The 20,787-nt window shown below is 41.9% G+C and overlaps 1 protein-coding gene across 1 annotated transcript in view; it reads right to left on the bottom strand.

The window, feature by feature from the left end:
* The window catches only part of kremen1 (kringle containing transmembrane protein 1), a 93,481-nt gene that overhangs the window by 60,629 nt on the left and 12,065 nt on the right, over nt 1–20,787 (bottom strand). The window contains exon 2 of the mRNA XM_059336615.1: nt 419–581. Within this exon, the coding sequence (XP_059192598.1) occupies nt 419–581 (163 nt within the window). The remainder of the gene's footprint in view (nt 1–418; nt 582–20,787) is intronic.

The raw sequence follows: 20,787 nt of genomic DNA, 5'->3' as shown, positions 1-20,787 counted from the left end.
AGTGGAAACAGCTGATCAGTCATATTAGTTAAATGGTCGCTACGTCAGAACTTATTCGGAGCGTTTCCATCTCTGTCCCTATTTAGTGCATTAACTATTTTCTCGAAAAAGACAAAAAACAACTCAAGCAAGCGTAAAAACTATTATGCACATTTTTCGAAAGTTTTATCAAATATTGGTGTTTCCATCAAGCTTTTCTCATGCAAATCTTCAAAATGTGCAGAGAAATTTGTTGACAAACACGATTAGAGACATCTCATCCCCCAACCCTTCGTTACAATATTCAATCCCATGAACGGCTATAAAAACCCTCAGATTGCAACCATAATATCACATATAAAACGTGAATAAAAGTTGGTTTGTTAACTTCTTGTTTAATTAGTAAAACCTTGCAGTAAACCTCCAGATGAAGACTGACCTGCAGTAGTTGTGGCTGCCCAGCCCTCCCTCTCCGTTGGGGTATTTGAGGGTGTTGTACGGGTGCTGGAAGGTCTCATTCCAGAAGAGGCAGGGTTTACCACCATGCAGGCTGGTCTGGTTCTGGAAGCCCCTGTAGTCCTCTCCGTTGGCAGTGTAACACTCTGAAAAGAGAGAAATGAAATGGAGAAAGTGAGAGAAATCTCTGGTGTCTGCAATAAGGGATCAGACATCTATTAAGATGGGAATCAAAAGCTTGGCGAGAGCTTTTAAACATGAAAGTCAGCCACATATGTGACCTGCTCTACTGAGAATCTGGATTCTGTGAAATGCTCCGCTGCTATTAAAATGTTTTTAATGTGTTTGGAATGACCATAGACGATCAGTTTGGAATAATTTTATTCTTTGCCCGGGCTCAATTCATTTCAGCTCCGGCCAAACATGGTAAAGCTCAAGATCAATCACAGTATTGTTTCAATTAATGTCAACAGGGAGAGAGAGGGAGAGAGAGGGAGAGAGAGAGAGAGAGAGAGGGAAAGAGAGAGAGAGAGGGAGAGAGAGAGAGAGAGAGGGAGAGAGGGAGAGAGGAGAGGGAGAGAGAGAAATGGACAGAGAGAGAGAGAGAGGGAGGGAGGGAGGGAGGGAGAGAGAGAGAGAGAGAGAGAGAGAGAGGGAGGGAGAAATGGACAGAGAGAGAGAGAGAGAGAGAGAGACAGAGAGAGAGAGAGAGAAAGGGAGAGCGAGAGAGAGAAAAAGGGAGAGACAGAGAGAGAGATGGGGGAGAGGGAGATAGAAAGGGAGAGAGGGAGGGAGAAATGATAGAGAGAGAGGGAGAGAAAAATGGAGAGCGAGGGAGAGAGATAGAGAAAGGGAGAGAGGGAGAGAGAGGGGGGAGAGAGAGAGAGAGAGGGAGAGAGAAATGATAGAGAGAGAGAGAGACAGAGAGAGAGAGAGAGAAAGGGAGAGCGAGAGAGAGAAAAAGGGAGAGACAGAGAGAGAGATGGGGGAGAGGGAGATAGAAAGGGAGAGAGGGAGGGAGAAATGATAGAGAGAGAGGGAGAGAAAAATGGAGAGCGAGGGAGAGAGATAGAGAAAGGGAGAGAGGGAGAGAGAGGGGGGAGAGAGAGAGAGAGAGGGAGAGAGAAATGATAGAGAGAGAGGGAGACAGAGAGGGAGAGAAAAATGGAGAGCGAGGGAGAGAGATAGAGAAAGGGAGAGAGGGAGAGAGAGGGGGGAGAGAGAGAGAGAGAGGGAGAGAGAAAAAGGGAGAGCGAGAGAGAAAAAGGGAGAGCGAGAGAGAGAAAAAGGGGGAGAGACAGAGAGAAAAGGGGAGAGCGAAAAAGGGAGCGCGAGAGAGAGAAAAAGGGAGAGCGAGAGAGAAAAGGGGAGAGCAAGAGAGAGAAAAAGGGAGAGCGAGAGAGAGAAAAAGGGAGAGCGAGAGAGAGAGGGGGGGGGGGGCAAAGACAAAAAAATGTCCCTCAGATATACAACAAAAGCAAACATGGCTTGAATTTCCAGGAAGTGTATGACAACCATATGTCCAAGTCAGAGAGAGAGAGAGAGAGAGAGAGAGAGAGAGAGAGAGAGAGAGAGAGAGAGAGAGAGCTGGTTTCCCAAGGCACAACAATAGCTGGTGGAGGGCTTTTCTTCCCTGAAAGAGGGAATTCAAATAAACAAGGGCTGATGGGAGCGTGATGAGCCATCACTACTCATCGCTCTCAGCCTCGGGGGGCTCTTGTCAAGAGAGTTTTAACAGCTACAACTAAATTCCTCTTTTGATTGCATTACTATGGAAAATATTAATTTATTTCGCGACTGTTATGATTACTCATGCAGGCAGGTGCTCATAATTGCGACGGCTGTTGACAGAGCAGGATACCCCTTCAGTGTAAACGGCGGGGATAAAAACAGTGTTTTTACTGTCTACGTATGTCATTAAGTTGCAAAGAGGAGATGGAAGCGAAACGCCACGAGGGCAAACAGTTTGATATACGCATTAACGCCTTCTGGTGATGACTGATCTGCTTTTTGAAAATGTCAAGCAAGAGCACATGGAAGTGCAACAACTTTTTCACTCCATGGCTGTCAATCAAAGATTAATAAGAGAGAATAAGAACAATACTCTCTTGTTTGGCTCGTCTCCATAGGGTCTTGTTGCTATGTACGCGGTTAGCCAATGACCGGCCCCTTTCATCAAGTCAAGCTGTCTGAGCTAAGTATGAGCTAATGCATTGCAATATGACAGTCATTACACCCCTTGGTGAGCCAGCTGTGCTCCAAGACTCTCTCTCTTTCTCTTTTCCTCTGTTCTACTCTCTCACCATCCTCTTTTCTTTTACTGCTTTTGCTTTTTTCTGTCATCCTCTTTCAACTCATACACAGACAAACTTTTCTGTGGGGAGATTAGCTTAGCCTCATGGGCTTCTCATGCAACTTCTGTGCACTCTTGCCAGCTCCGTCATTGGCCCAGAGGCACCAGGTAGCATCAATAATGACCTAAAAAGGTTTACTTTTATTTGTGGGAGATCAATAAACTCCCAGAGTTAACATCTGTGTGTGGATTATGTTTGAACAGAGGTTCTCTATTGTTTTTTTTTTTAGCCAAGGACCCCCTAGTAATGTTTAACAAATGTACTGAAGGCCCCCTCATGGTAATAGTTTAAATAGTAAAAGAAAAAGAAAAAAGAACAATCATAGACATATCTTGAAACTTTAATATTAAATAAATGTGTCAGTTTTGGGTGTAAAATGATGGAATGGACTAAATGATGAAATAAAGATGTGTAATTCTATGTTAGTTTTCAAGAAGACTTTAAAGTCTAAAATTATCAAGGGTTACAATGAAATTTGATTGAATTAGATTTTTCAGTTTAAGCTATCATGTGTTTTGTAACAATGTGAATTATTCAGTTAATGTATATATATATATATATATATATATATATAGATGGTACAGGATAGGCAAAAATAAGCCTTGTGGCTTCAGCCTATTCCTTTTTCGGTTGCTGTCTGATAGATTCTTTTGTAAAAGCATGATTTTATTTTATTTTATTTTAACTGAAATAAATAAATCATTCATTCATTCATTCATAAATAATATATAATAAAGTATAAAAAATTCTAAATCATTTTTTTTAATATAAGAAAAAAACTGAAAAAAGAGCAATAATAAGTCTATTCTGAGACTGGAATATGGTGATTAGTTGAAATAATATACAACAAAAAATATAACAATAGTACAGTAATAGTGACAATAATACGCCTACCATGGGACCGGAATATTATGATTATTTTATATAATATACAATAATACATATAACATTTAGATAATATGAAATAATTTCAAAAATGACACTAATAGGCCTACCATGGGATGGATTATTATGATTATTTTAAATAACATATATTAAAATGTTTAAAATGCAAACCATCACTGTAATATTTGCATTTATTTTTTGTAAAAATACTTTTTCTCACTGTTAAATGTACCAAACACCATATCTCTAACAAAAATATACTGTAATATTTAATTTATGCAGCATTTATAAAGTATTTTCTTGTCAATCATAAAGCAGAACAGCATTTCTTTTGATAGAAAAACTCTTTAATTTTTTACGGTAAAATCTTAAAAAAAAATCAATTTTCTCTCTCGTTCTCCCTTTTTCAAATCAAAAGTGCTTATATCATTTTACCGTAATATTAGAAAAAGTTGCACAAAAAATTCTGCCGACCACAGCTGTCGTTTTTTTTTACCGTAAAAACAACAACGTTTTTTTTACAGTGTAGGGCGAGTGCTATGGACCACTGGAACAGAAGATGCTGAGAGTTTGTAATGTAGAATGGTGAGGCCTAAACAAAACAAAATAAATGTTGGGAAAGTTTCATGTGTTTAGTAATTAGCTCCCCATACTTTCTACCATGCTTTGCCATATTTACAGCAGTTAGCTTGCACGCAAACACGCATTCCAGTCTCTTGCATCCACCACAAAAGTACTGCAAACACTTAATTTAAGAGTAAATCAAAGGCCCCGACTGTTCTCAGTGTGTCAGCCAAAGTTGCTTTTAATTAAAGTTGTTTCGGCTGTGTTGCTCAGTCAAGCTTATCAGCTATCCATCGTCTGGCTGACAGCAGCTCAACAGCAGCGCGGAGCTGCAGGGTGTCAGGTTCCTGCAATTATGACGCCACTCGATTGTCTGTAAATCGCTCCCCTTTCTCTTAGCAAATTAATACCACCTCGGCATGCAAGGATATCAACCACGGGGTCGTAAATCCACTTGGGAGTGTCTGAGGCAGAACACAAGTCCATAAAATTAGAACAACAGCTTAATGGTGTTACAGCAGGGGTCATGCTAACGCTAACCTTACACCAGGGAGCCATGAGGGGCTGGAGGACACAAGTTATAAACCAGAAGGACAGACAAGGCGTGTTCAATAATACTATTTACTACTATCATAATATATTACTCTTAAATTAAGTGTTGCAGTACTTTTGTGGTGGATGCAAGAGACTGGAATGCGTGCTTGCGTGCAAGCTAACTGCTGTACCTCGGTCACCTAACATATAAAAATGTTTTTTTTTTTAAATACTCTTCTTCTTTTCTGTTCTTCTGTTCTTTAACATATAGCACTCCTGTAGTGATGACAGTAGGCTCTTAAAGTTATGTACTTACTTGATTCCTGTGGTCTAAGGCTAATACCATCAGGTTGAATGCACTTATTGTAAGTCGCTTTGGACAAAAGCGTCAGCCAAATGACATGTAATGTAATGTAAATATGGCAAAGCATGGTAGAAAGTATGGGGAGCTAATGACTAAACACATGAAACTTTCCCAACATTTATTTTGTTTTGTTTAGGCCTCACCATTCTACATCACACACTCTTAGCATCTTCTGTTCGAGTGGTTGTCAAAGTGGGGTCCATGCAGTGGTCAATAGCACTCGCCCTAGGGGCCCCTGAAAACTTTTCAGATTAAATATTAAGAATAATGTTACATGAATGAGTGTCTGAGGCAGAACACAAGTCCATAAAATTAGAAAAACAGCTTAACTCTCTGGAGCCCATCTATTTATTGAAAATACACAAGTTTTATTTACAGTAATAACTTTATTTATATATGATATGTAGACAAGCTCAGAAAGCCAATTAAAAGTTCAATCATAGGAGTTTTCACAATGTACCATTTATGTTTCTAGACCATTTTAAAATGTGAATTTTCTTTCTATAATGAAAACTATTACTATTTTTTATTTATATGCAAATAGACTGTTTTGTAGTTTTATTATGTATTATTATTTCTGCTGTTTTTGTGTGTATAAATGGTTAAAAAAAAAAGGTACATTTCCATAGACACCTGTGTCTTTTGTTTGTATTTTGGGTTCCTGGTAGCTTTATACTTTGTTAATTAAAATAAAATGAAAAATCTGACTGATAGCCAAGTTTGTGTGGAGAAAAAGGAGCCATGCATGTGATGTAAGGACAGACTGAAAGATGCTGAACAGAGACAGAAATTAATGCAGAGGAAGTTGACAAATTTGAACCAAAATCTCCTGGACTCCAGAGGTTTATTGGTGTTACAGCAGGGGTCATGCTCTTGCTAACCTTACACGAGGGAGTGATGAGGGTGGTGGAGGACACAAGTTATCGCCGGGCTCACCCCCATAGGACAGACGAGGCGTTTTCAATAATGCACATCTGGAAGGTGTCATTTGTTGCATGTGCAACACAAAGCAGCAATTAACCCGAATGACCGTGAGTCCAAAAAAAGTTGCAATTGTCTAAACTTGACACACGGTGCATTGAAAACGGTACAAAGACAGTGAACTCTGTGTTCTAACTATTAAACTGTTTTTAGATATGTTTTACACAACATCCAGACTTTTTGGAATCAGGGTTGAAGAAGATTTGGAGATAAGAGGATGTTTTGATAACAACATTAACCTGACGCTGCCAGACAGTTTATTACATGTTGGAGAAGCCAAAACTGCTTGGGACAGAGCAGGGATTAAAAAAAAAAAAAATTACTTGGCAGGTGATGGGATGCACCAACTGTCTATCAAGGTCTATGTCAAGGTGGCTGTTATGAACATTGCCTCGTGTCGTTAACAGTCACAGATGAAAACTGATAAAATGGATTTGCAGCTTTGTAATCCTGCAATTCATGCATGATCTTGTGCAGTGGTGGACAAAGTATTCAGATCCCTTACTTAGTAAAAGTACTAATACCACACTGTGAAATGACTCCACTACAAGTAAAAGTCCTGCATTCAAACCTTACTGAAGTAAAAGTACACAAGTATCAGCATCAGAATGTACTTAAAGTATCAAAAAACTCAGATTGTTTTATATATTCTAAATATAATTATATTTTTTGTATTGATGCATTTATGTAAGCAGCATTAAATTCTGTAAACATAGGGCACATTTAACTACCTAATATGCTGTTATGAGGTTTAATAAATAAAAAAAAATCATGTTTTTCATGTTAAATCTTGACCTGAAAAGTAACTAAAGCTGTCAGCTAAATGCAGTGGAGTAAAAAGTACAATATATGCATTAAAATGTACATTTAACTACTTAAAATGCTGTTATGAGGTTTAATTTATTTTTTTTAAATCATGTTTTTCATGTTAAATCTTGACCTGAAAAGTAACTAAAGCCGTCAGCTAAATGCAGTGGAGTAAAAAGTACAATATATGTATTAAAATGCACATTTAACTACTTAAAATGCTGTTATGAGGCTTAATTTTTTTTTTAAATCATGTTTTTCATGTTAAATCTTGACCTGAAAAGTAACTAAAGCTGTCAGCTAAATGCAGTAGAGTAAAAAGTACAATATATGCATTAAAATGTACATTTACTTAAAATGCTGTTATGAGGTTTAATAAATTTTAAAAAATCATGTTTTTCATGTTAAATCTTGACCTGAAAAGTAACTAAAGCTGTCAGCTAAATGCAGTGGAGTAAAAAGTGCAATATTTGCATTAAAGTAGTGGAGTAGAAGTATAAAGTTTCATATAATGGAGATACTCAAATGTCCTTAAGTACAGTACTTGAATAAATGTACTTCCCCACTGATCCTGTGATATTGTGCGAGCCCAGCTGCCCCTACAGTTGAAGAATGATGCCATTATAATTTGCATTGTATGATATGATTTATACTGTACTAATCTGGGCAGACAGGAATCAGATAATAGATTTCATTGCATTTACATTTTTCTCTGAATGCCAGCTGCCCGGGCAACAGAGAGAAAGAGAAGGAAACACTGCTATTGAGAGTTTGGCAGCGGCACAAGCACAATCATGAGTCACTGCTCCCCAAAAGCAATCACGACTGTTACTGCCCCAGTCACAGAGGATAACATCAGGCAGGGACAGGGCAGCCGGCTGCATCCCAAATGAGCTCACGTCCTTCAAATATCTTCTCCGCTGAAAAAAAGAGAGCGGGTATTAAAATGAGTGAACTTGGCTGCATGCAGCGCTGCTCAACACTCTGTATCAAAAGGAAAAGAGCCCGATGACTTTGTGAACGTCTCCTCTCCTCCTTCAGGAAACTTTACTCTGGAGTTTCGGGATGAAGCAGTCTGCACATGGTCGGCTTGGAAGGAGCCTCTGCTGGCAGCCGTCCCGCCCTGCTGCGGCCAAGTTAGCTTTCCAGGACGAGATGGTAAATATGGCGGCTTTCTGCCACCGAGAGGGAGACGGGGGGAGGGGGGTAGGGGGGTGTTCCAGGTGGTTTCAAGGCACCATTTGCTTGTGGTGGGAATGGGAAGTAGCGGATCTGCAAGGACTCAAAGATAAGTGAGGCCATCGTTAAAAGATGAATGGTCCATTTAAGAGCCCTGCGGACCGCCACACATCTGTCAAGCTAAAGAGAAAAGGACAATTTTACTTTGCAGCGGTGTGGATATGAGCGTTTTATCCTTGTCCTGGAGGAAATGAAGAGCTCATCTGCTGATTGGAGCGTCACCACTCGAGGCCCACTCCCCTCCGAACAAGGCCAGCCCCCAATCTCACACCCCCTTTTTTTTTTCTTGTCACCAAGCAACTGTTGCGCTCTCGTCACATGGGCCTGGGCTTTCTTGTGGTTTCATCATGGGCCGTGATGGGAAACAGAACCACCACCGCATGAAAGACGGAGAGAAGGGGGTGTGTGGGGAGGGGAGGGGAGCCTCCTATAAAATACATGCAGATCTACAAATAGAAAAAGTCCGGGAAAGGGAAGAGGAGGACTCGCCCTTGACCAAGCCCTGCGCTCACAAAATACTGCACCACCCCGGCGACAAGGGAAAAAAAGAGACAGCAGAGGATCACTGGGAGAGAGCTAATCGCCCTGTTATTATATTGGTCGGGATTTGCGGCTAATGACTTCCACATTGCAACTTCAAATGCACTTGATGCTCCGAGAAAAAAAAAAGAGAGAGAAAGAGAGAGACAGAGAGAGAAAAGAGTATGGGGCTTTGGTCATGTGATCTCACAACACAAACAAACAAGCTAACAAACAAATGGTTTCTCTGAGACGCGTTGCCAGGTCACACAAGAGCACTTATTTGTTGTGTTTGCTACGAGGGATGAAAAGCAGCGATAATTACAGACGACTGCTTCCTCACAGAGGGCTGACATAAAGAGCTTCCTTCCATCTTTATTATATGCTTCGAGGTCTGGGGACAGCAAAACAGGCTTAGTGCATGAGCAATATTTCCACTATGATAAAATTACACAGACTGGGTCTATGAGAGAAACATGCATGTACAGTATTAGGCGCTAACACCAGCAGAAACTGGAGTCTGCACACTGAGAGCTTCCAAAGTCCACAAGCAAAGATGACAGAAACTGTGGATTATTAATGCACAACCTGCCACAATATGTTTCCTCTCCACTGTGTCCTGGTAGCCATTACTGTTGTGGGGCTCATTAATGTCAGCGTAGTAAGAACACAGGCCAGGGCCGGGCCAAACCAGGCCAGATGTAGCGGGTTACAGATTTCTTTTCTGGGGAGAGGGGGGCACAGCTGGCTGCAACACAAGTCTGGTTCCCCTTTTCCCCGGCAGCATCCATTTCCACATCAAAACCACATCAGACTTCAGAGGACTGCAGGAGGACTGCTCCACATTTATTATCCAGGTTTCACAGATAGTCACAGATTCACTGAGGCTGTCTTAATGAAGTCGGACGGAGCTGAGGAGAAGTCGGTGTGGTGTTGGTGTTGGTGGGGGGCTCGGCAGTTAATGGACCACACCTCGCCTCCCTCTCCTCTCCTCTAAGAGGTTTTGCCTTCATGCAAGAGGGTCAAAAGTGCAAAAAAAAGACTCCCAAGTGATGAGAACAGAAGGCTCTAAATCTGCAGACAATGACCTCTCAATGGGATTTTTACAGTCCCTCTTTTCATTTCATGCTTTTGTCGTAGGTTGTAGCCCCAGATAACCAGGCCATAAAACCAAGACCTCATTCAGTCCCAAAATAGCCTCCATCACCACCATTCTTCCTCCGCTGCTGCTGCACCACCTCCTGACTTCACCACCACAGTAGCCACAGGCCCACAGGACTCCCTGCCAGAGTTGCTGGGTAGCACCTATAAAACATGGCCCCATCTCGTTCAAGCGCGGCCCCTATTATTTAGCTCCGTAATGGAAAGAGTCTAATCTGCTGGAGCCAGTGGTGGGCTAAACGTGCTGCCAAAAAAAAAAAAAAAAAAAAGCCCTCTGTTTGAAGTTGCTTGTCACAAAAATGGAAAGCATAAAAGGCTTTTTGCCACAAGCTGCTCTCTGGCTTTAACATTTAAGTGTTATGTCTCGAGGGATTTTTAAAAAATCCATCAGCAAACAAACCGAAGCAGATACGACATCCACCTTTGTTGGATTTCCTGTATATAGTGGACGGGATGATCTTTGACAGGAAGATGAACCAAGGGTAGATCAGGCTCCTTGAGCGCTCCAGGATGGAATAAAGAGGGACGATTTTGAGTTTTACTTGGCAGCCGTTCAGCGAGTGACTGATGGGCTGCAGACTCTGACAATGACGTAAAGGACGTTCAGGGACTCGATGAAGCCCCGGGGAAAAAAGCCGCTGGCAGGAAGGCGACATCAGAGACCGGCCAGCCAACCTGACATGAGGGCGGACGAGGTGTCGCGTTCAATTACCTCCCTCTGGCACCTCCTTACCGTTTCCTCAAGCCATAATACACATCTGCCAAAAAAGAGGCCATATTTCCGAACATGATTAAAAAGCGTCTTCACCTCTAACGCTGTCCTTGTTTTTCTTGTAGTTTCTGGCACACCGATCACACAAGAAGAAGAAAGAGGTTGCAGGGTTAAACAAATACAAGGCCAAATCTCCTGCATACTCAACACATGCCACTGAACCTCCTCTAAACCAACTCTGACACCAGGGTAAACAAGACATGTGCAGCCAGGAGAAAGGAAGGAAGGAGGGAGGGGGGCAGAGATAGAGAAGCCAAGACGGGCTGAAAAGTGTTCGCTTCAGAGCCTCCAAAGGTGCACAATTAGTGTGTCTGGGATCGATCCATCCCAAATGAAACCAAACTGCAAATTAGAGCGTTGAGACTGAAGGAAGGATAGTGAATGACACATGAGTGATGGTAGGGGGAAGCAAAATTAAGCAGCAAAGAAGAGAAGAGAGGAAAACAGAGAGGCAAAAACAGAGTGAGTCAGGGTGGGACAAAGAGCGTTTTTATGATGCCGCAGATTGTTAAACCCAGGCTCTAATTTTCTTCTTCTTGTGCATAACACCAATGAAGCGAACACTCGCTTTGCTTCACATTTCCCCCTCTTAGGCCGACAAAGACTAGGCTTGTAAAATTAACAGCAAACACAGAGTTAGCGTCGACAACGGCAGAGTTTCAAGGTACAGATCTCATTCCAGAGGAGCTCTGTGGCGCAGCTGCGCTCTGGGGCCCTTCACCAGCAAACAAACAACCGATGCTGGGCTCCAGGGAGAAAAAATCGGTCTTGCTAATGCATGTCTTGTGTGAAGAAAATAACCCATATGGGCTCGTCATCGCATGCAGCCTTTGATAACCGGAGGATCTACGGCTTGTGATACAAGTCATGATGGCTCAATGTTGCTAATGGATGTGTGCACCATGCATGGGGGTGTTTTAAGCTTGTTTTCTTTCTCCTTTTTTTTTTTTTTTGTTTTGCCTGCAAATGGATGGTAAAATGATCTCTCAGTCAACTTGCTCAGTCAGATGCCCCGATAACATATGCAGTGACAAAACAGGCATTAATCTGCACTCCTACCCACATCATTCCTGCTCTTTTTTTCTCTCTTTCTCTCCCCCCTCATACCCATTCTCCCCCCTCAGATGCACTTACAGTAAGAATGAAAGGGAGCAATTTTCATCAGTGGAGCAGCCGCAGTATTTTAACATGGATCCAGTGTGGAGGGAAAGGAGGACACACACACATAAACATGCACACAGGCTCCTTTGTTCCCGCGGTGCTGGGGCCAGTGTCATTGTGGTGATGCCATTCTCACCCCCTCATCGCTGCACTCTAGATATCGCCCACTGAGAGCGCACGTGTGTGTGTGTGTGTGTGTGTGTGTGTGTGTGATCTTATACGTCTGTCAATTCCTTAACTCTCCTCACAACGGGCCGGCCTCTCAAAGGCAGTAATCAATTTGCGGTAACATTATGTAAGCTGAGCAACCAGCATGGCCTCTCTCTCTCTCTCTCTCTCTCTCTCTCTCTCTCTCTCTCTCTCTCTCTCTCTCTCGCACAACGATTTCACATCACTCCCTCCGGTGATAACGTTTTGATTCATAGTACACATTGGTGGATCCATACACTACAGGCCAAAAGTTTGGAAGCAAGATCAAATTTGTACAAAAGAGATCATAGTTTCATTGCTATACTTTGCAACAAAATAAACGTGATCTATCTATGAAAGCAAGAAGCGTGTGTGTGTATGTGTGTGTGTGTGTGTGTGTGTTTGTGTGTGTGTGTGTGTGTGTGTGTGTGTGTGTGTGCGTGTGTGTGTGTGTCTCATGAGTGCAAGAAGTGGGGTCACATCAATTGTTGCTGACATTTCTGACTTGTGAACCTCTAAACCAATGCCCACCAATATTCAAGTATGCTTAAAATGACCCAATATCTATCTAAAAGCAAGAAGCGTGTGTGTGTGTGTGTGTGTGTGTGTGTGTGTGTGTGTGTGTGTGTGTGTGTGGGTGGGTGTGTGTGTGTGTGTGTGTGTGTGTGTATGTCTAGTTCATATCTCTCTGACCGTTAGTCAGACTGACCTCAGATTTCGTATGTGGCTTGCACATGGCACGAAGGTGTGCATCCTCGATTTTGAAGATTTTTAAATTAATTTTTCAAAATATCATTATGTTCGTAGGACGTGTTGCAGCATTGCTTAGACTTTGTGTTTCCTTCTTTCCTTAATGTATAAATCTGAACTCTTGTTTCTTTACTCGGCTGCTTCAATTTGATCCATTTCTGTGGTTGTCAGAGATATGAACACAGTTGAGATTTAATGGGATTTTTGTATCCAAACTCTCAAAAGCCAAAGAGCTAAAGTGAATAATTTATCTGTGATTTGTTTTGTTTTAACTTTTGCACTGAAGTTGTGACTCTTCCAAATCTTCTCAACACTAAAACTAAGCCCTTCTTTTCTTTTGTTAACATTTATTCAGCAATGGTCTGGTAACATCAATGTTTACCTAAAGGTCAATGGAGGAAAATGGTTCAATTCAATAAAGATAAAGTCTGATCATGCAGTAAACATCCAAAAATCCAAAGAATCCATACTGGTTTTTAAGAAAGCCATTGGGAACAGAAAATTTAAGTTGCTTCCAAACTTTTGTCCCGTAGTGTACATACGTTTAAGCCCTTTTGCCCTGCATGCTAAGCCACTTTAAGCTAGAACAGAAGAAGCCAGATAGCACCTCAAAGAAAGGTGAAGCATGCAGGAAAAAAGGGGATTGTCCCTGAAAACACACCTGTTTTCGATCGTCCTGTTTGTGCTCAGGTTAGCTGCTATCTGAGGAATGTAAATTATATGTGGTTTGGGCTGAAGCTCTGTCAGAGCTGCAGCAGGGGAGTGAGTGCAACCATTACACCCCCACCCCCAGCACACACACAACACACACACACACACACACACACACGACCGCCTCCTCTGTCTCTTCTGTCCTGAGGTCCTGAGTGAATACAGGGTGCGTAGAAGATGAGGTCTGACTTGGATAAATAAAGGGCTCGGGTCGAGAGGGAGGGAGCTGTGAGATGTGACCTGCCCTGCTAATGCAAGCAACAACAAAACACACACACACACACACACACACACACACTGCTGCTGCAGCGGATCAAAAGCTATAAGGCTCCTTTTTCCTGTTTATTCTTACAAGACATCGTTATTAAAACAGGAAGATGCCGGAGTGAATCATATAACAAGACTCGAGGTGAGAGAGGCAGCAGAAGAGAATCAAACGATGTGATAATCAAAGAACTTGTGCAGATGACAGTTTTTTTTTTAGTTCCCATGTTCGTGTCCATGGTGGTGCAGGTGTTCCCTTTAAACACTGTCCGACTTCCTCATTCTCCCTTAGCTGCTGTTCAGAAGAGGGTTTTAGCTTTTGCTCCAGAGTTCTGATTAGTTATTTCCCTGATGTGGAAATTCCCTGTAAGTATTACATAACTTGATATTACATATATTTGATATCATCTTTGGATATTGAATTATCACAAGTGTTGATTTTCCTGTTTTAAAGCAGGGGTCTCAAACTCAAATTACCTGGAGGGTGCTGGAGGCAGTATCAAAATGACCAAAAAAGACACAGAATTACCAAAACAGACACAAAATTATTTAAAAAGACACAAAATTATTTAAAAAGACACAAAATTACCAAAAAAATGTATTTTAAAATTATTTAAAAAAGACAAACAATTACTAAAAAGACACAAAATTACAAAAAAAAGACACAAAATTATAAAAAAAGGCACAAAATTATATAAAAAAAGACACAAAATTACCCAAAAAATTTGGAATTTGCAAGTATTTCAATGAGTGCCCTATTAAGAGTTAAAATTGATAATTAAACCGAACTGTGACCATATAATTGTACGTGAATAGTCTACGTCAAGAAGTCGTAGATTTGGAGAGATGTGACATCCCTATTGTCAAACACTGTATCATAACAGTCATCATAATTGCTGATAGGTTTTCTGTTTCCTGTCGTTTTTACCCCTTAACGTCTTTAATTTCATTCAGCGCAGCGCTGAGAATTAGATGGACGAACGGTAATAGATGCATATTGAATGCTGCGGTTTAATCAACTCTTACTTGTTGCTCACAGTGGTGGAGCGAACAAACACACTGGCATCTGCATCTAATGAATCTGCAACTTGCTCGTTTGGGAGAGAAGAGAGAGTGGCAAAAACATCAGAAAAAAAAGGCACCATGCTGTTTGTTTTGTCTGACTTTGTAAACTGAATCTGGAGGCATTGGTCTGTTCCCTCAGCATTCCTCCGCTTGTTTTTTCTAAAAACTTTAAATCATGTACGTTGTGGAGAAAACCTCATTGATCTCTCGCTGCACTGGATCTGCTTGTTGTTGTATTTAGAACATCCGAGATTGTTATCACTAAAGTGCAAATCTCAATTTGTGGCTTGTATTGTTTCCTAACATGCTTAAATCTTTCTGTCTTAATTATGGTGTGGGGCCGAGCTGGTCGGAGCATTAGCGGAGCACACATTTCCACTGTATCGAATCACAAAAGGTTGTCAGATAAACCACAACGGAGTGCACTTCTGAGGACACAATAACAACAGTACAATAGGCTGCTGCTGAGGGGACCACAGCTCCACATTCAGACCCCTTTTAACCAGCCACGTCTCCAGTTCCTCATCTTGATTGTGAAAGCGATCCTTTTTCACTGTGGTTTGTGCTGCTGTGGGAAGAGCAGGAGGACTGGGAACCAGATGGCTCTGGTAAAAGACAGGGGGCATCCCACCGGCCTCCCTGAGAAGGGGATCCATTACGGAGGATCTATTGAGGGCCAGCAGATTCTGTTTCATGGCATCGGCCGAGTGTGACCACCCCCTCTGTTGGTGGTGGGCCGGTGCCGCGCAGACTGCTGCGGACCCGGCCCTTTCTCTGTTCACCTTGGGGAGCTGTATTCACCTTCGATGCAGGACAGACAACTAAATCAGGGCCTCACGGCGACTTGGGTTTCAGCCCTTTTCAGTTCTTTCAAAGGGCCTCGTATTGCAGGAGGATATCAGTGGCTCCGCAGCTCCAGGGACAATGGTTGTTTGTGCCTGAGATGTCCCTGTAAGGTAGAGTCCATGAGCTGTTTAAGCTCATCGCCAGGCTCTCCAGTTAATGGCCGTTTATTTCCATATTGTTTCAAAAAACGACCACACTGAAACAAGCCGTCCGGCCACTTTCCTGCTCTCTGATCCACAGCACATTTCCCTGTCACGGCTTCTTAGCTCTGCCCGCTACTGGCTTTCTTCCTTTGTTTGCTGTCCACTTAGCTGCGTCTGCTCCCTTCACTTGTCCAAATGTTTGCTCTGTCCACTTAGCCATGTCCACTTGCTCGGCCTTGTCAAATCAGTGCCGTATGTGGGCGTTTCCTGCATGGAGGAAAGGCGACAATTTGCCTCTTCGGCCACAAACTGCTGCAGCTGGACACAAACCAGACCCCGGGGCTCAGCAGCGAAATTACTCTCCATTTATTTAAAGTGGTTGCCATTACTCTACCGCAGTGGAGCACAGACCTCAGTGGCCCCGGCCCAACCATAACTGCAGTATAAAAAGAACTAGGTTCGCCGGACAGGTCATGTCTCACACAGTAGCAATTCAATATCCTCCCGTTATGTTCTTGGTTACGCTTCTCAAAACTCAGAATTGCATGTGACACCACAAAAATACATGGTTGCTTTGAAACTCAGCCTGCGGAGATTCTTGCAGAAACATCCGACCAATCACTGACGAGATGTTTGGAACATGTTACATGTTCGAATCAAAGAAAGAATAACAGCTAATTTACCTTAATCATACTATGTCAAAGGCTTTATTAATAGTATGTTCAAAAAGAGACGTACAGGAAGAGGAAGCCATCGTGGGTTTGAGCTCGCACCAAAACAAATCAGACCAAAGTCTAATCGTTTTTTCCTGTTCTCCTTGAAATGCAGAAACAATACAGCAGCCAGTGAGGGCTGTTAGAGAAAAGCAAAGCTGCACTTCCTTTCATCAACACACCCCGAGCTGATAACGCTCTATTTAGATTCCATGTCAGCATATAAATCCAGCACTGGGGAAGAAAGTTACATTTTGTGTAATGTTTTCATGCATCAGCCACTTCCTGCCCGGGGGCCTTAAAACTTCCTTTAAAATTCCATTCTCCGTGAATTAAATTGAGTTTTGATAATGACAACGATTGTTTGTTTGAGAGTTAATAGAATTCATAGAGGGAACATAAGGCTCTACGGTATTTCATTACTGTTCTCTCGCTATTTGATTTAGCCCTTCGCCCCGGAGTGTGTTCCAGCTGATGGGCTCCGACTGCCGCAGAGAACTCCAGCAAAGCTGAGAGAGAATGTCATTTGGCATTGAGTGGAGTGGGTCTCCTCATGCATACGCAAATGTCAAGGTACACGCAGAGGCCAGGGAACACAGCTCATGCATAATGGTATTAAAATGTGCCAACGAGAGGTGAATCAGTTGCAGGAGAGTGAAGAAGAAGTGTAGATAGTTTGAGATGGAGAGTTGTGAATGTAATTAGGGTTGTCAAATGTATCGATACTCAAAAAAGTATCGATACTAAAACGTTGTATCCGGATACGATACTCATTTTCAAAAGTATCGATAGTTTATTGTTATGTGTGTAAAGCATAGCAAAGGAAGGAACACTTAAGTTATTTTACCTAATATTGTGCACAGCATACAACCTCAAAATATTGTTCTAATTGCTATTGTTTATTGTATTTTTTTTTTTTTTGCACCACCTCAGACCTGAAGCTTGTTATCATAGTTCCAGTTTCTTTTTGCACAACTGTTTTTTATTTTTTGTTTTTTTATTTTTCTTCTCTTTCTTTTCCTTAATGAAAGAATTCATTGAATAAGCAAACAATTAAAAATTAATATCTTATTTACTTATTTATTTATTCTTTTGGCATTGCCTCTTGTAAAAAATGCATAAATGTGGCAGGATGAATTGAATATGTGATGAAGCTGTTATATTTGTAACTTCATAACCTGCAATAAAGTAATAAAAAAAATTATTATTATTATAAATATTTAACCTGTGGTTCTGTTCATTTTTACATGTTGCATTTTTCTTGTTAATAAAAATATTTCTGTTAAATTTTGGGGTCTTTGTTTTTATCCTTGTGGTATCCAAAAATGGTATCGAGTATCGAATATTTTCCTGAGTATCGGTATCGAGTTGAAAATTTCAGCAACACTAGAATGTAAAGAGGTTAGATAGTTTGAGATGGAGAGAGTTGTGAATATAAAGAGGTTAGATAGTTAAAGATGGAGAGAGTTGTGAATATAAAGAGGTTAGATAGTTAAAGATGGAGAGAGTTGTGAATATAAAGAGGTTAGATAGTTTAAGATGGAGAGAGTTGTGAATATAAAGAGGTTAGATAGTTAAAGATGGAGAGAGTTGTGAATATAAAGAGGTTAGATAGTTAAAGATGGAGAGAGTTGTGAATATAAAGAGGTTAGATAGTTTAAGATGGAGAGAGTTGTGAATATAAAGAGGTTAGATAGTTAAAGATGGAGAGAGTTGTGAATATAAAGAGGTTAGATAGTTTAAGATGGAGAGAGTTGTGAATATAAAGAGGTTACTTTCTTTAAAGTGCTCCATCCAAAACATGTCACAGTTCATTCAGAAAAATACTCTGACTGCTCTTGACTGACCTTTGAGCAACAAAACCGCACAAACCACTATTCTGGCCACACGAGTTCACTCTCCCACCTAAACATTGTTTATCTCTTTCAAGCCTGACAGTTGTGTACAGCCAGCAGCGTCTTGACAGCTTAATTCCATGTTGTCTCACGGGACCGCCCCCGTGGATCAGGGACCAGAGTGACACGCTCAACCTTGCACAACTTTGCTTGGGGACGCCTGTTTTCTCTCGCCAATCTGTCCTCCGTTTTTACATAACTATCTCATCCGTCACGCCTCGTCACCTCTGAGGGCGACATGCTACTCCTGCACCATCACAGACCCCGGAGCTGGCACCGGCAGCGCTGCTTTGCATGCTGGGTTGCCCAACCAACCGCCCGAGCAGGTGGTGATTTGCACAAGGTGAGAGGGGGGGGGGATGAAAGAGTTGCACTGAGCGGAAGTTGAAAAGGAGTAATGTAGAGAGCCGGGAACAAGACGGAGAGAAGCACTTTGATAAAACAAATGTAAGCCTTTGAACACGACAGGACGCGAATCACAGTGGCACGATAATAAGCATGATTGTGTTTATAATAACTGGGTCTGTTTCTGCGTCTTAGTGGTTGGTGGTTTTGTGGGCGGTCCGGTCCCTCGGCATGGAGGAACCAGGGCGTTGCCCGCAGCTTGACCTCCGCAGGCCGCCACCCAGAGGTCAACAGGAAGTAAATGGGCAACAGCTTGACACAGAAGCACACATGTCTGACCTAGAGCTTTTTTTTCCCATATTCCTTTTCTTCTGCTGCCAACTGTGAGACGGATTCAACTCACTTTCGGCCAAGTAAATGAGGGAATTCTTCAAAACTTTGGCCTGCCTTCACAAGTCAAGACATGCTGAGTTTCATGAGTGTTGGGATATGCAAAAAGGAAAATGCTCTGGTCTGTTTTCTTCCATTTCAGACCTTCTACTCCCTATGTCTGGTTTCTCAATGAGTCTCCTCATCTATCACTACTGGGTAGTTACTGTGAACTGGCACAGCACTCAATGTGGAGGGTTAGAGCAGTGGTTCCCAACCTTTTTCTTGAGGGACCGACATTTTTACCATTGTAAACTTTGGCGACCCCCCCATTGTCCATTGCTTCTATGAAGCTGAACTCAATGTGACTTTCATGGTACCCTCTCTTTTTCTTTTTCAGATATTCAGCATTTTTGTCTCCCTGACGCTTCCCCATTTTTCCATTAGCTCTGTGTTTCTGTTAGGTAAGGTTACCGCTAGGTGAGGTTACCGCTAAGTGAGGTTACCGCTAGGTGAGGTTACCGCTAGGCGAGGTTACCGCTAGGTGAGGTTACCGCTAAGTGAGGTTACCGCTAGGTGAGGTTACCGCTAAGTGAGGTTACTGCTAGGTGAGGTTACCGCTAGGCGAGGTTACCTTTAAGTGAGGTTACCACTAGGTGAGGTTACCGCTAGGCGAGGTTACCACTAGGCGAGGTTACCGATAGGCGAGGTTACCGCTAGGTGAGGCTACCGCTAGGTGAGGTTACTGCTAGGCGAGGTTACCGCTAGGCGAGGTTACCTGTGTATACCACAGGTAACCTTGATAATAACCAAACTCATTATCAAGAAAATCATGGAAAATGTCTAGATATCAGCTCTTAAATTTAACTCTTATGAGCTATTTTTGTTATCATTATATTTGTCCAAACAAATGTACCTTTAGTTGTACCAGGCATTAAAATGAACAAGAAAGCAAGGAGAAAACAATGGTGGTGTAATATTTTTTTCCATGACTGTATAATAATAATAATATCAGTAAATAACTTTGACGTTGTTCAAAAAATCGATATACTATTGTATCGAAACTTTTGATTTTAACCCCTTAACGCATAAACAATTAGTGACTTACCTCCCTAACAGCTTTATTTTTTAATTGTTCAGTCTTTCAAATGTCAGAAAATAAGTTAAGAATGACTATAATCATCTGCTTCCAACTGACAGTCCTGTATGCAAACATTTAAAATGATGTAAAACAGGCAAAAGAAGCAAATGTTTAGCATTTTTGCTTGATAAAAAAAGACTAAATTATCCGAATTATAACTCCAAATCCTTTCCTGTCGATCATCTACCTCAGCACCAATGTTTGGAGTACACTTTAACACTTGAACACTGTTAACAAGGTGCCCTGGCTGCCTGCTTTAGCACACATGTGTTCCCCCTTTAGCTAAGAGAGCTAAAAGCAAAGCAGCGATCCAGCATCTCTCCAGTAGAATAGCCGGGTCTGTTGTGGGTCACCTTGCAGTGTTGAAGTTGATATGCGCAGTTGGTTTTTGTTGGTGTGTTTTGTTGCCTGGCTAAACTTAACCTCTTGGGGCATTCCATTGAAGATTCATGAGGGCTCCATATGGGCTGGTGTGCAGCTGATTATGCATGGACACAACACAAAGAGGAGACAGAGACTGGCTCGGTTTGCTGTGAAAACAACCAGAACACGCTGACTGATCCTGCGTGCAACCAACAGG

The sequence above is a fragment of the Centropristis striata genome, chromosome 7, assembly GCF_030273125.1.
Source record: "Centropristis striata isolate RG_2023a ecotype Rhode Island chromosome 7, C.striata_1.0, whole genome shotgun sequence".
NCBI lineage: Eukaryota > Metazoa > Chordata > Actinopteri > Perciformes > Serranidae > Centropristis > Centropristis striata.
Note: the sequence above shows the minus strand (reverse complement) of the source record. Positions and strands in the feature narration are given on the sequence as shown.